Here is a 17189-nt window from a genome sequence, read left to right as displayed (position 1 = left end):
ATAATTATCTTAACTTTTATTCACTGTATCTACTTACATTAAAGTAACATCCTTTGCAAGCATAAAAAATATTAATTTTATTATTGTGAATTATTTAAAAATTACGGTTTGATAATATTAAAAGAATACGTACTTTATAGGATAAGCTGGAACTGGTAAAAGTAGGTCTATTATCGTTTAAATCTAGAACTTCTACTTTTAATTGCCTAACAGTTTGTCGTGGAGGTTGACCCGCATCAGTTGCAGCTACGGTCAATCGATATATTGACCTCTCTTCATGATCTAACACTGAAAATAAAATATAATACACATTAAAACTTACTTCCAGTGCTGACAAACATACGTTTCTGTTGTTAACCAGTAATTTATATATTTTTTAAATTAAAAGTAAGTTTATGTAATATTCAATTACCTGTGCTTGTTTTAATAACTCCTGTAGAAGAATCAATGACAAATATACCAAAGCCATCTGTATCACGATCATTCAGTATTGAGTATATGATAGATGCATTGGGGCCATTGTCTCTATCAATCGCTTTTACTTTCGCTACTTCAGCTCCAGGCTGTTGTTCCTCCCTTACGCTCACTACATCCTCTCTAGGATCAACTATTTCAGGAGAATTATCGTTGACATCAGTCACTTTTATTATAACTGGAACCCTGGTTGAGCGGGGCAACGAACCTTGATCTTTGGCTTCAGCAAAAAGGGAATAAGTATGTTTAAATTCCCTATCGAGCATTTCTTTGGTTGTTATAATTCCTGGAAAGCAACATACAATATAATTTCGAATCTTAAATACCACAAACAGGTTTCACGTATACGCATTTAATACTGGACAGTATCCCCTGTCTTGTAATAAAACATGAAATAGAAAAGCGAGACTTATATATTTTAATAATTTTAATGGCAGGTCACGGCGCTTGGGTATGCGAGGATGTTTATAACTCAAAGTGAACGCAGGTAATTCATCAACACTACGAGTGTTGAAGTTATTAAATAATGTTCTATGCAATTCTACGAAGCAGGTATTGTTTATCAACTTTTATATTGCCTTTTAGTTACGCGATTATAACACAAACTATAAATAAATATTTTGAAGTAACCAACAAAGGAAATCCCATTCGCAAATATTATACAAACACTTTGTTTAATAATTGGCAGAAAGGATTGATTGAATTCGGCGTCACCTCTTTGAATCGCCGACAAATAAAACGAGCAAGTCACGAACGATTATGGACATAAGAGGCAGTATCCGAAAAAGTATGTGAGGAAATCTGGATTCCCTATCAGCTCGGTAGTATACAGTTGTCATCGTCAATGATTTACGGTTTTACTTTGCATTTAAGATGCTAACTAGCTAAGGGGTGTCGATAAGTCGAATTGAGATAAAACGGTTATTCATCAGTCACTTATACTAACATTTCCTTTTTTTGCATAAAATCGTGAGCGATCTCATCGATTTAGTAACCATTCTTGAACATGTATAGCGATATCTTGCAACTGAAGCTAAATGTATTACCAAGATTTCAATAAAAATAATGAAATTTAGACTCCAAAGTCTTCTGGCATTCGAGCTTCCAACTAATGTTATTAAACTCTAATAAAAGAATTTTCTATATTGGTAAAACTACAAAATTATATTACGAGATGGTTGAAAAATCAGTTACACTTAAGATCGGATGATTTTATAAAAAAAAATTTGTCGAAAATTCTCTCGTCAATCACACAAGGAATGTCATTAAAAATATCATATTCTCGGGCGAGCAAACAAAGGTAAAACTGCTCCCTATTCCTTTAAATTGTTCGGGTATTAATGTGGTTTTGTTGACACAAACTATTTGGTCAGTCGATGAGTCTTAAGTCACAACATACTTTGGGTCTTAGTTTTCAAAGGGGCCGGCTGCGCAAACAATTGTGAGTGGCAGCTAGGACTTGGAGCTTGGCAAATATCAGGACGGCGCAGTTTGTATTAATCTGTATTGTTTTATGTACGCTATTAGCTTTACCCGCTGTTTATTTTTTGCACATACAATGTTGAGACAGGAAATCATTCAAAACTTATGACTATTATGCATAAATAAAAACGAGGGCTTATGAAGACTGACTCTTTATCATTATTAAACACCTGTACACTGTAGAAACACGATAATTGTTTCAATAAACAAAATACACACAACGGTTACTCTATCATTAACTATTTACAATTAGAACCGTATTGTTAAATTAAAATTTATAGAGCCTGTGATTTTGCTAAAGGCTCTCACGATTAGAAATTAAATTCCACTCACCAGTAACAGGGTTAACGACGAAGCTCGTATTAGTCGGAAATAGGCTGTATCTAACGGCCGCGTTATCTCCCAAGTCAGCATCAGTGGCCGCAATCTTCCCAACAAACGCTCCAGCCTTGCGGTTCTCCTCAACTTGGAATTCATAGTTGGCTTGTGAGAAAACTGGATCATTATCATTAGCATCTAATACGTTGACGATGAGGCTGACGGTCGCAGACAGCGGCGGAATCCCATTATCCGAGGCTATTATTGTCATGTTGTGTTGTGGGATCGATTCTCGATCGAGTTCTTTAGCGAGTTGCACCCATCCAGTACTGGACTGCACTTTGAAGTATGTGTTGTTGTGTATCCGGTAGGTTATTCGTGCATTGTTGCCTGTGTCTTTGTCTATCGCTTGGATTTCAAGAATCTGGAAATTATACCACAATGTAATGTATAAAAGAACACTCTACTCTATCTTACCATAGATTAGCTACTAGTTTAATGTTCATTTAATAATTTATCTTACTATCGAAGAAGTGTCAGTAAGACAATGAGTGAATAATTAACTTCTTACATAGTTTTACATTTACGTATATATTGGCGCAGATCCTGACTGGCCACGGGCTGGCTTTTGGACACTATTTACACAGACTCAAACTGAAGACGAGCCCCGTGTGTGACTGTGACGACAGAACCGACCAAACGGTGGTTCATTTACTTGTTGACTGTGCAACACTCGGAAGGGCCAGGTGGGATCTGGAGCTCGAGACTGGCATGAGGATAAGGATGTTGCTTAGGCACAGATCGCAGCTGGAAAAATTCTGCGGCAAGTTTGTCAAGCATGTCACTGACATTAATAGCACGAGAGGTAACGCGGGTGGCGCCGGTCAGCGGGCTCCGACTCGCCCATAAATATCATGACGATATTTCCGGAGTAGTTGTCGCCCGGTCCCGGCGTGAGACGCCAACCCTCTTAGTTAATAATGTCCCTTTTTAAGAAAGGGGAGACTTCGACACTCTCCTGCTACCTAGCTACTCTGTCACATATCTGACTGACTGCGTGCCCGATAGGCTAGTACGTAGGGGTCCTTAATTAAAAAAATATATATATGTATATATATTTAAGTAGCCTTACCTTTGTATTAATTGCGTCGGATTCTAACACGTTAGCGCTATATGTATCATGTTCGAATACAGGTGGGTTGTCGTTAACATCTTGTACATCCACCACCAGAGTGAGATTGTCTGCAAGCTGCGGTGAACCACTATCTTTGGCTGATATCACTAGAGTATGTCGGACAAGGTTTTCGTAGTCCAGCGGCCTAAAAATAAATATCCATAATGAAATTATACTATACAGTATTTTGAGTATTTAAATAACAAAAAAGCCAAGCAGAAAGCTTTTGAGATAATTTTAATCACATTACATCATTACTGCATTATCACATTAACAGGTTATACGTTTAATTAAGAACCTAATATTTTATTGACTACTGATAACAAATAACTGACTCTTATAATCAGACGATCATAGCTCTCTTTTGCCGAACAAATTCGACTTAGAGTTTATGGGCGGTATCATTTAGCATCACGTCAGATTCCCAAGCCGTTTGTCCAATTTTATAAAGAAACTGGCTTTGCGAAAGCAATATATCGATTTCCTTACCGCAATAAAGTAACCAGTCCATGTTGTGAATTCACTGCGAAAGTATTCATGGGTCCAGTAGCTGAAAGAAGAGTGTAGGTGACCAGCCCGTTCTTTCCCTCATCCTCGTCTATAGCTCTCGCAGCATAAACCACGGATCCAACCGCCGCTGATTCCGCCACAGATACCTTAACCGATGATGTACCGAAACCTGGTACGTTGTCGTTTACATCCTCTAAAGTGACTTGAACCTGAAATTTTGGTTTACTTCTAAACGCCAATTTTGTAATATTTTGACAGCTATACAATTTTCATCGGAAAACGATGCTTTTTTTTTGCTATGCACCACGTTATCTTTTCAAAAAAATTTATCCCCCAGCCCCTTGTAACATAAATCACTTTTAATATAGAAAAATTGAATTTTCCACTTAAGCAACAGGGAGAAAGTTGTTAAATTATTGGTTTATAGAACGCAGTAATTAATTTCTCAATAAAACTATCTCAACTAAACTCACCACCTTCCAGTAACTCCAACGGTTTTCACGCTACGACATTATTAAATAAAAAATGTAAAATAATTTTTCTATTCCCTTACCTGCGTCTGATCATAGCTGGCCGTATTTCCGTTCGCAGCTCTAACGTTAAGCAGATACGTTGCTACAGCCTCCCGGTCCAGCTGACCAGAAGTCCTTATGGTTCCCGTGTGAGGCTCTATTGTGAACTGGTGTCCTGGATCGCCTGATACTATGCTGTACCGCATCAGTTTACCTACAAAAACGTGAATTTATAGAAGTTTCTCTATTATATACCAATTGTATAAGTTTTTAAAGAAAACATTATTGCAACATAACTAGACCAAATCAGTCATGGAGACAATTATATTTAGGAGCATCTTATAGGTTTAAAATAATGTAATGCATAATTAATATGTGTGTACTTAAATAACGGATATTGTTTCAACCGTTGTATTAAATAATGTACAAAAGAGGCCGTAAAATAATTATCCTTCAGTAAAGTCTCTGTGAAACAGTACCGATATAAAATAATTCATCTGCGCTTTCATCTGGCTATTAATATCTCAACTATGATTAAACATACAGTCACCAAGAACAAACAATAAGAATTGCTTTTGAAGTGAAACTTCTTTATCGGCGTTGGAAAAAAATTTACGTCACATTTTCGGTTACGGTTCACATTTTTCCGTTACGCGCCATAATTTTCTTGTCCCTACCACGGTTGATTCGTAAAGATTCGAAGCCATTAATAATAAAAATATATAATAACGATAACAATGATAGTAAAAATTCTATTATAATTAATGAAATTCTGTTCTGTTGTGTCCTAAATTAATAATCTAAGTAGTAATATGGTAAAATGAAATAATTGTATTATTTCTATTCATATCCATGATAATAAAAGCCTTTTGTTAAACTTTATCTAATTTAACTTTATTTAACCAATTTCTGTAAAGTTGCATATAGTAGATCATTTTTCAAAAATAAGGTCATAAAGATTCTTTTTCATAAATGTGCCTTAGCTGAAAACACATCATGAACCCAGTGATGACAAAAGACTACATTAATAAACAGCTTATATGAATTAGGTTAAAAAGTTGTTGAAATTGACGTTTTTTTGTCCCATAAGATTCTGAGATTTTCTTGAGAAAAAATATACGTAAAATAAGCCTTACAGAAAAAATAAATTGGGTCAAGAATGTTAAAGATACCAAAGGTTACAATAAAGAATGAGTCAATTTTAAACTGTTTTCATACGAAGATCATTTATTTGTCATAATAATTTGTATGTATTTTTGCAATAAATTATGTTTGTTGAATTATCAATAAAGTTCCCTTAATATTTTTTACGTCAATAGCCACAATAAACTCTCGTCTGTGTGTAGTCAGTTCAACTCAATTTCCCTGGATTATAATATGCGGTAAAATTCACCAGCCGCTATTTACGGTGACCATAAATATTTATGTGTCCGTATCATTTTACTTTCGACATCTAATGGTATTTAATATAAGTTGAAGCTATGATGTCGGTGCATCGTTTGTATTTATATCATACCAAAAACTGGTATACTTTGATCAAATCTATATGTTTTTAACTTGCGTGACAGACAGATAATATTTATAACTACTTGCTAAATTTACAATTTAATAAGAACTCTATTATTTACTTATATTTTTTACTAGACTTTCAGTAAAAAATATAAGTAAATAATACACCTTATTTGAGAGAGCAGTAGTGGCTCCAGCGTTCAACTCACATCCCTGAGGACCAGACCTAAAAAGGTTGTAGTACCACAGAATTATTTTATCACATCCTAATACTGAGTTGTTTCACTCATTAAGTCGATATCCCTAAATAAATAAGGATCTGATAATGTTAATAATGTAATTAAATCAGTACCTAAATCAAGTCAAAACCGAAAAAACCGCTTTCTATCTATCAAAATTTAATTGGCACTTTTCACAGTAAGCGATTCAGTCGTATTTCTTTTTCTGTTCGTTTTTGCGGCCGAGTTTTTTCGCCGTACGTTTTGGGCAGGACAGTTGACGCAACAAGATTGATATACGGGCTTGACGATGTATCGGATACTCTTTGTTTCTGTAACTGGTCCGAGTCCGTCGGCACCCCGCTTATTCGTTGAGTCTGATGCTTTTATTTTGCAAGTTTTAGACTTAAATGTTTGTTTTTGAATTGCCAATTTCCCGGTATTTTGGGCTCCTTTGTGAGACATTCGCTTCGAGAGATTCCCTTATAATAATTATTCAATTTACAAGTACTTGAAGTATTTCTACAGTTAAGTTGTAATTGTTATATTACAAGGTGAAGTTTGTATATTTGAATATTTCGTATCTCTAAAATCTTTAGTTAATTGAACAATGAGCAAATGTTTTTAAAAATCTTGCCAACCACGATTTCTGTTAGGTTTGAAATCGTGAAAATATAATGCCTTTATCCTAATGAAATTTTACTACGATATAAATATATTCTTATACACTAATTATAGAATGAATTAGTAAATCAATCATGTAATCTGTCACATTTGCAACAGATAAAGAGATTTGCATTATCTAATCGACGATGACAGTCTAAAAACAGGGTTAGTTGCAAAATAGTTTATGGAAATGAGCCAGGTGTGTACCACTTTGTCTGGCTGATCAATCATTCATTAGCTAAGTACAAGGCCCGTGATTTACTCCGAAACATACTTGGAATGCCCTTCTAAATTGAAATCATTAATGGAACCGCGATTATCTTACTCACGAGCCACCATTTGACTTCAATTAAGAGTTGTAAAGATTTCCTATGCGAATTGTTCGATTCTCGATTTGAGTTTAATGAATTAATTATCTGTGAGTTCGATTATCTCTAAAGGGCGCAGGCGCTGAGAAAGGTCTGCCTTATTCTTATCTGCATATCAAAAAAGCAAGTTATCTATAATTTAAACTAGCTGATTGTCACGACCTCGTCTGTATATAAAATTAAAATCATCAACAAAGTTCTTATCATTTCCACAAAAAAGCATGAACTCCTTTCTTTCCTTATTTTAGACGGATTTTTTATTTATTTCTCTCCTGAGGGATTCGCAAGGTAAACAAGTTGTTCTCATCTAATTCCCCCGATGTCGTTAAGGCATCGCTATCATTAGTGGGAATTTTCGCACGTGATTGCACTTCGCACACAACACTTAACTAAACATTTTAACACATAAATCGTGTAAACAATTTCAGTTGCAAGCCGTCCAAATAACGTGGAGCAAAAACTTGGAAATAATTGAAGTGAAAAAGAGGCATAGAAAGTTGCCCGCAAAAACTGTCGTTTCGGGGCTGGGTTGGACGACCTCGCCTGCATTTATTCGTATCCTTGGACTTCTCTGGATTGAATTTCAAATTTCCAATCGTGTCGTCTTGCAAGAAAGCGTAAACCAAATCTTAATTTTCAAAATGTTCTCGACATAGTATTAGTGTCAATATCCGTAAAGAAACGCTAATAAAAACATGATGAATATTAATTTAAATCAACAAAATAAATTATAAACACTACAATTGCAACCGCTTTAAAAATAACTATACTATTTCCCAGAAGCAATGATATATTATCTCCAAAATTGTATTGTAAACATTAATACTAAAACGTCAACGTAAATATAAAAAAGCCAAGAAGTCGGAAATCTATCATAAAAACTTTTAATAGTCCCTTTCCCTGCTTAATTATGATATATCTCAAGAATGCAATATAAATAAAATTATAGAGTACCTTTACGCAATGTTCAACCACTTAATAAGTTGCGTGTGGTCCGGTGTAATTGAATTGATAATGCTGCCGTAGTGGTTTTATCATCTCTAGCTCGTATTATAATAGTGATAATACCTATATTATATTACTTTGTAATACTCGGCTTTCACAATAACATAACGTACGTTATTTATAAAGTTTATACAGAATCTTTGAGTAAGTTTAAATAATTTATACCTCAGTTCCAATGGTAGCAGAATATGTCAAACATCTACCGCGTGCAAAGATTCATATAAAAATTAGTAAGTATAGTGTTATTGTAGGTATAGAGAAGAGACGCTACAACTCTTGGTCTATCTGTATCTGTTACCAATGTTACAGGTCAACTAAATATTAACCAATAACCAGCCAAGACCTCATGTTTCACCACGGAGGTTTTCAGTGATTAAACAATTAATAATCTGTCATTTGCAATAGCTTGTAATATTTGTAATTTTGAAAACAAAACGAATGTTTGACACTTATTAACTTCAGCTTCAATAAATTAAATAAAAAACGTGTAAAACAAATTAGTTTACCGACACAGCCTCAAAACTCGATTCGGACTCATTAAATTATATTTTTTAATTAATGGACGTTCCTCTCCGGGCAACTGTGCTATAAATCTGATGGGGCGTGCGTTTAACATTGAACTGTTATGCTCTTTCTAATTAAAGTGAGCTCGTCCAAATTGAACCGACTCGGGTACGAGAGGAAGCGTGCATAGCAAAGATTTATAGTATCCGTACATAGTAGACTTTTTGAATCTTTTTTTTCTAAATTGAAATTAATTTGTATTCATAAATAAATAAATTATTTTTTCGGTAAATTTGTCGAATCACGGCTCCACTTTCAACAGCAGCAATGGTGTGCCATGCAAAGCGATGAAGCATGCTCTTTAACCCCATAGAAATTAATGAAAACATCATAATTTGTGAAATGAATAAAATAAGGTAGGTACAAATGTTTGGCTTTAACCTAAGCTGATTACAAACGCCACTAAAACCTAACCTAACCTAATATAATTAACTGGGGACTGAGACAATATGATTTCCCAGTGGATATATATACTGATAATACATGCATCATGGTAGTGTTATCAGTTTTTTAATTTTGTTTAAAGCCATGCGCCTGATTCATATTACTTGGGCTACTACATACTAGTGGTAAAGAACGATAGATAAGTTAGAGCTGTTTTAAGGTGGGGCCGTGGTTTGACAAATTTACCCTATTTTTCTTTAAATAGAAGCGACTCCAAAATCTGTTAAAAAGTTTCAATAGCAAAGCAAAAAGACAAATCAGGCACCAAACTTTGTTGCTGTGAAAAAGGTTTGTGGAGTATATTACATGATATGTACCTACTAACAACGCAGTGTGATTATATCTGAAGCTATGTAGAGTGAATTTAAAAGCACCCGTAGTAAGCGCACTTCCCTAAAAATATTTAAATATTTTTGAAGTGAAACTTCTTTATCGGCGTTGGAAAAATACCGACACATTTTTCGGTTACGCGTAATATTTATCCGTTTCGCGCCATCAAAAAATTGTATTGTTTGTATTCATGTCTATGATAATAAAAGCCTTTTGTTAAACTTTATCTAATTTAACTTTATTCACCAATTTCTGTAAAGTTGCTTATAGTAGATTATTTTTCAAAAAATAAGGTCATAAAGTTTAACTTCTAACGTATGTACACAAGTACACGCACACATTTTTTTAATGAAACGATTTAGACAGTTTCTATTCGAGCAAAAGTCGCTTTAAATTTCCTCTTTGCATTACTTAAGCCATACACCATCAATACAATATAGGATAATTTTTAAACGGTATCTTCTCAATCTACAGATGTGATTTGCAACCTTCCACCGCTGGGTTAATTGCCACTAAATTTATTAATATTGACCTAAACGTATGTCCGTTTGTTAGTGCCGCTTATAATAATTGGCAGACTTACCTTAACTCTTTAACTCTAAAAATCATCCAAATATGAACGGAGATTTTGATAAATGTCGTGTTTTCGATATTTTGAGATGTTACTAATTGAACTAAGTTCCATAGAGTAAGGTAAATAAAACAATTAAATCATACGGTACAGTACTAAACGGCCAATCTGCACGTACTAAATATGTGTAATCGTTAATTACTTTACTCAGGGTTTAAAATGATTTATTATAAGGGGAATTGAGGGCTTCTTGTAAGCTATTAACATATTATTACTAAGATTTTGATAACAAATACTAATATTTATAAAAAATCAGCCACGTAGCCACTTCCAGCTCGCTTTACTTTATCATCCCGACGCATAAAAATGTAACAATTAAAATAAACAGTTAATTCAGTTAAAGATTTGGAACACGAGATCTCAATGAGAAAGGGCTGGGCGGGTCCTATATACACCGACACACGCAAACTATGAATTTTAAATGCCGCTATCCGAACAACAATGAACGCGGTATTCTCATAGACAACGCTCGTAGTCTAACGGTTCCGTTCGCAATTCAGTGATTTACAGAGCTGCGACTTGCAACAGAATAAACGTGGATCCGACGAAACTCGCCTTTTGTTACACCGCAATGTAACGTTTTTTAGTCGAACATCACCTTTTTAATAGAACATTATTAAAACACTACATGGCCATGCATCGTGGCCGACTTGTTTCTTTGAGGTTTTTGCAATTTTTGGAAAAGCCTGTATTTGACGCATTTCCATTATGTCTTAGTCAGGCAGATACGATGAAAGATTCGCGTATAGTTTCAACTGCACGTTCTTAGAGTTAGCCGCAAGTTTAGCTACTGTTTAGTTATTCTTTCAATTTGTATAAAGGTATTTCAATCGTAAGTTATTATGCAATGGTGAGGGTCGAGAAAAGTTGATAAGGCGCATTCGTTACTATGCACAGTTAGATTCTAATTTGTTAGGTACGTGACCACAATAGATGTATCAATTTCGCCACAACTGTAATTGTAAATTGAGAAAAGGTTATAGGAACTTTTCCGGAATAAAATGACTAAAATACAAGCCAATATTAAGCACGTGAAGAGATTTTACTTAACACGAAAAAATCATGCCTTCCTTTGTATTAAGTACTAAATATATTGTCATAGCAAATCAACTATAAAACTATTAATTCTAGTAGAAATTGTATGAAAGTCTCTATCTATGCGATAGAATTCAATCAATATCTAGTTTTGAACTTTCTTACGTTCTTATTCTGTGTTATTAAAACCGTATAATATGTAAAAAAATTGAATCCCTGGAAGATTGCATTGATCTGGTTAGCGCTGCGCCTTCTGAAGTTGTCGTGTCATTTTCACAGGTGTATGGATATACACCTGTGAAAATGTCTATAACATATTTTCATAATTGGCCTCATTTTAAGATGTGTGGTGTTTGAGAGCAAAAATAATATAAATTAAAACCGTCCTATACACCTACAATGCCTTATCACAGATGCGATGCCGGCCTTGCCCTATTACACTTCTATGTAAATATAAATGTACTTGTATAAATATTAGTGAAACATAACGCATCGCCGCGAGATAGCCGGCATTGTTTATTGACATGGTATGATTTAGAAACTATGGCTCGGATTTAAGCTTATTAAACACTGGTTCTAGATGCACTTTGAAATAGAATTAAAAACATCATATGTACGTCTATTAATATATGTTGCAGCTATTGTTCCGTCCCCAATAATAGTTTCAAAGAAGTAATATAATTGGGAAAAAAGTTGTTTCGCATTTTTGAAGAAAATTCACAATATTTTTTAATATAGTTTATTTACATTTAACTAAAGTATGTAGGTACCATTTTGTTCGATAACTTTTTGCCATCTTGTAGGTAGGGACATGATTATATATTGTATTTAGAATTGTAATTGTAATGTTTCCCTATAAATGTTGCGTACACTTGCACATGTATTGTGTTTTTTAAGTCTGTATGTGGTATAATTAAAGGTATCAATGTATTTGTGAATAAAAATTTCTTAGAGCTTTTAAAAATTTTGAGATCCGAGAAAAAAAAGAGCAGTATATTTAAACAAAATCCTAACCGTTATGTTACTTATGCAGAGATTAGAAAGTCTAAGGAGTGTATGGAACCTGGAGATGGCTGCTCATCACAAAGTCGTGATCGTCGCCAGACAATGGTCGATTACATATTTTGTGCATAGATAGTGTTAGGGAAGATGGTATGGGCGAGAGCGGAAACACCTCTAAATAATAAAAAAATATTTTAATTAAAAAGTAGTGCCTTCATGGAGCGTATGTAAATTAATTTCCAGAATCGGTAGAGGTTTCAGTCGCGAAATCGTTTTTAGGCTAACGAACAAAGTCGTATTTAGAAATATAAAAATAAAACGTGTTTAGATTGCGACTTAGAAAACGGAAAACATATTTTAATATTTTATTTTAATAGACAAAATATAAAATTTTAGAAACGAATATCTAGGAATACAGTAACACTAGACGCCAATGCCTTTATTTTAAAACAAAACAAAGCTCGCACGATTTCTATAAATTTGTTTAATAAAATGAAGCTATAATGGCCCCATTCCCGGTAGTTTCGAGTTTTACATAAATATTTAATCTATCTCTAAGTGACTTCTTTTGTATGTAATCCCAAACGGCTGTTTACTGAACTGCTCTCTCGAGAATGTATTCCGGTTTATTTATAAAGAGTTTTAAGTAATTATAACATTTTCAATCGATGTTTCTTGCTTTATTACTTATTTATATATGTATTGTATAATATGTAATAATAATCTTATTATTAGGAATTAATTGTTTAGAAAAAGTGAGGTAATTATATGATTTATTTAACCACACTTCGTTGCAAGTATACATAAATATAGTACAATTAAAATAGTTAAATAAAAAGCAGGTTACGGCTTTATCGCTTTCGAACGATCTCTTCCAGGCAAATACTTTGACTGAGTTATAGTTAAGTATTTCTAATTTTTTTTGTAGAATTTGTTGGCTCTGGAGAATGTAGTGAAATGATTTATTAGTTTAATAAAAAGGCACAGACTTTTATACATTCTAACCTAAAACAATGATTGATCGGGATTCGAACCCACCGAAATACATAAAATAAGTTATATCAATAACTTCATTAATCGAAGATAGGTGTAATCAAATCAATCAAAAAGGCAAACTGATAATAATCATACAAATATGATTGCTTAAATAACCAAGATATTTTGAACAATGTCTTACCTCTGTCGCCGCCTGTCGCTTTGAGATTTCCAACAATCGTCCCACTCCTCGCATCTTCCCTTACGCGGAAATTGTATCTTGGTTTATCAAAGAGCGCCGCACCAACTCCAGCTGGCATCACATTCACGTGAACAACGGCACCTTGTGGAGCCGTCAAGCCACCGCCGTCTGTCGCCGATATTTCCAGATCAAACCTTCCATTCGCCTGAATAAGCGCTGGTTTTATCACAAATATCTCTCCAGTGCTCCGGTCTATTCGAAAGACATCATTGTCGTTCCCACCAACGATTCTATATGTGATTGTACCAAATCTGCCCGAATCAGCGTCACTCGCCGAAACAGCAACAATTGGCTCGCTGGTTGATACCCTTCCCTCTTTAAGAGAAACGTTGTAATCTTTCACGGTAAAAGCTGGTACGTTGTCGTTGATATCTAGCAGTTGAATCTTCACCATAGCCGTCGTGGAGAGGCCCCCTGCGAATATATAAATAATTGGTCTCTTGATTGTCTGTATATTGTTGTAATAGGATGTTTAATTGACAGCCGCTTGATTTATTCTGATGTCAACACGTTTTCGCTACAAGTTTCGTGATAATAAAATGATTGGTCGTCATGTACATGTAGTTTTTGTTTTGATAACTTTAACATTGTAGCGCATGCGTTGTATATCAAACAAATCGTAGATAAATCAAAGTATAAAGCCTTTATATTTTTTAATTATGGCTATACTAGTGGCTGAGAATGAGAATTTGGAATGATACAATTTTAAAGTTAAGTCCGATATATTAATTTTACTCAACGATAGTTATTTCAACAACACTGACTGAAAGTTTTAGACACAGTATTTCTATGTAAACTAACTAAAATGATTAATTTACATACAAAATACGTAAAACGTTATTATAAAAGATAGCAACTAAACAATTCATAACAAAATAAAAAATCTTGTGTGAATTTAGAACTAATCCGCGAAACACCAAAATTCTTTAACGACGCGTTGATATAAAAACGCGCAATAATAGTTCTGCCCCCTCGGCGCATAAATCAAGGAGGTTTGCAGGGACAAGAGCCGACGGACACTTTCGGAATTTATTCTCCTGCCATTTTGTTGGTGCTTTATTTTAAACCTTATACGCATACGTATAGCTGTCACAGGTGAACTTATTGCTTCCAATTGATAATGAATGGGTAGGGAGGATCTTTGTTCTCCTTAGCGCTATGCTACATTACGGTTAATTGTATTTTTCGTCGCTGATAACGATACTTGATGACCTTATGTTTCTAGGCTTTATTGGGATTGCATTGATACGCAGCTTACAATTACATTTTATATTACACTGTGAACTTTACTCGCATCAAGTACTTATAAGTATTTTCACTTTTAACTTTATATGTAATTATTATTAAGCCTTTATTGCTGACACCCAGTATAATATATATAAACATTTGTTTTAGTATACATCAGATGTACCGGTTTTGGTGATCAGCGTGTCCTGTGACTGATAGGCCTTTTCCAGCTTTCATTATTTTCTAATGCTAATTTCTTGACCAAGTAATATTTCTAGTCCAATAGTAAAATAATTATATCCAGCACTTTTTAAGCTTGGTAACAACATTTATTTATTTTGTATGAAATAAAGATTCCTTACCCTCTAGGATATATAATATAATATCATATACCCTATAGGATAATTAATCATATATTATTCGATATAAATGTCAACAAACCTCTATCGGTAGCGATAACAGGAAACTCAAAGTCAGCATTCGCTTCATGGTCCAAAGGGGCAGCAATGCAAAGGTCTCCAGAATCAGGCTTCACGACAAATTGGGGTCTAGCCAGACCTTCCCCTAGTGTATAGTTGACGACAGCATTTACACCACAATCAGGATCTATCGCTGACATCTGAAAATAAAAGGTTTAGAATATAAATAAAGTTATCTTTACACACCAAAAAGTATAACATGTATACACTACGTTGTGTATCAGACGTATTTAAAAATAAACGTAATATATTCAATCATAAGTTCGATTCTAGGTTAATAACTACTTCAATTACAAGGCAGATCACCTTGCTTTACAAATGGATCCACCCATGCCTGCTTACAGAAGTAAAGTCGTCGTTTCGTTTTGTTGACAAATATAAAAAAAAATATAACTGACAACAAAATGCACTAGAAAATGTAAAATAATTTTTTGACGTGGAATTCATAACCATTTTCTGGTTTCTGGAGTCGGTTAAAATGAAAATTATTACAGTTTTTCATAATATATAAAGCTCTATATGTACAATAACGGCTTATATGTGTTTTTAAGATGACTAAAACTAATAAAAATCGATCAAATACACAATTTCGATAAGGGCAATTCCGTGCTCATTCCTCATTCATTCTCCATTTCTAATTCAACATAATCAGAATCTAGAAAGCCAATTTGTCGGAGGGTACCATCCCATAGTACCGCGAACACATTACAAATAATTGTCTAGCGTCTTGGAGATAAGAATCGTAATTAATTAGTATTTAATTCTCCTTAATCCACGGACTGTGAGGTCCGGTCAGTGGTATGGCATCCTGCAGTGTTGCTTTTGCGATGAACACTTTAATAATTTATATTATACGAAGATCAAGAACTTCCTTATCTACCTTCAAAGAATGTTAAAGAGATGACTAACAAACGATGTCTTCTAGGCAGTAGCAAAGTCTTGGATATGTGGAAATTAAATAAAGAGAGACTTGAGTGTGGTCCTGAACCACTTACTGATACATTGCGTAAAATTTCCGATTAACATAAGTCAATTTGATGGTGGAAGATAAGGATATTCAGGTGCTGGCAATTCATATTCAGACTTAATCTCTAGTTAAACTTAAGTTATTGTTTAATATAACTAAGGATTTATAATAAAATTTAATTACTACAAAAATAAGTTTAACCCCGTTCGTGGTTATTAGACTGAACCGAAGGACTTCGACGACATTTTGAAAAATTGGCAACTATTCATAATAATTTTCATAATAGCGCTGCAGATATGAGACTCACAAACAGGTGCTTTTAAATTAATCGGCATTTTCAAAGCTTGCCGCCTTTAAACAGTCTCGATAACAGTCACGTTATCTCAATCAAAATAATATCACATTTCTAAATGTATTTCGATTGTATCTAAAATAAAACCAATTGACATTGGAGGTGTTAAGTGGCCAAAAAAGACGACTGCTACGCTACAACGCCGATAATTAGCACGAAATCATCCGTTTCCCCTTCGATAGCTCGCGAGAAATGTGTCAAAACATTCAGAAGAAATTGTCGCTTGCTGCTCAAGGAATTTGGTGTATAATTGCATGAAATAATTTGTCAAGCTCGTATTACCGATCGTGGTTTGCATGTGACAACGTCCCTTGATTAATTGCGTCCGTGTGTAAAAAGATAAATGGTTTTACAATTGTGTTTGGTCGATAATCGCCTTTGTTGTAAGGTAATAGGGAAACTGTTAGCTGATATCGAGATGTAATGTTAATATTAGTAATTTCACACGTTCCTGTTGTCTTTATGCGAGTGAATTATTTCCCAGTTTTGCTGTTGATTAGAATTATTGCTTACGCCTGCAATTTTACTTGGGCGTAAAGAAACGTGAACTCCACTAAACCCTATATATCACACGTTGATAGTTAAACACACAAAATTTGTCTCAATTTTATCTGTTTACAAAATTGGGTTGAATAAAATCGTTTTAGCTCTGAAGTTTAAACAATTGTTTCAATAAAACACATAA

At 34.1% G+C, this 17189-nt stretch overlaps 1 protein-coding gene across 2 annotated transcripts in view; it reads right to left on the bottom strand.

Moving 5' to 3' along the window:
• The window catches only part of LOC123707978 (protein dachsous), a 212176-nt gene that overhangs the window by 7517 nt on the left and 187470 nt on the right, over window positions 1–17189 (bottom strand). For both annotated transcript variants that reach the window (XM_045658365.1, XM_045658366.1), the window contains exons 3-10: window positions 15148–15325; window positions 13420–13893; window positions 4512–4684; window positions 3938–4167; window positions 3407–3593; window positions 2290–2698; window positions 413–760; window positions 134–288 (exon numbers count right to left, since the gene is read on the bottom strand). In XM_045658365.1, the coding sequence (XP_045514321.1) occupies window positions 134–288; window positions 413–760; window positions 2290–2698; window positions 3407–3593; window positions 3938–4167; window positions 4512–4684; window positions 13420–13893; window positions 15148–15325 (2154 nt within the window). The remainder of the gene's footprint in view (window positions 1–133; window positions 289–412; window positions 761–2289; window positions 2699–3406; window positions 3594–3937; window positions 4168–4511; window positions 4685–13419; window positions 13894–15147; window positions 15326–17189) is intronic.

This window comes from Pieris brassicae, chromosome 4 (assembly GCF_905147105.1).
Source record: "Pieris brassicae chromosome 4, ilPieBrab1.1, whole genome shotgun sequence".
Lineage (NCBI taxonomy): Eukaryota > Metazoa > Arthropoda > Insecta > Lepidoptera > Pieridae > Pieris > Pieris brassicae.
Note: the sequence above shows the minus strand (reverse complement) of the source record. Positions and strands in the feature narration are given on the sequence as shown.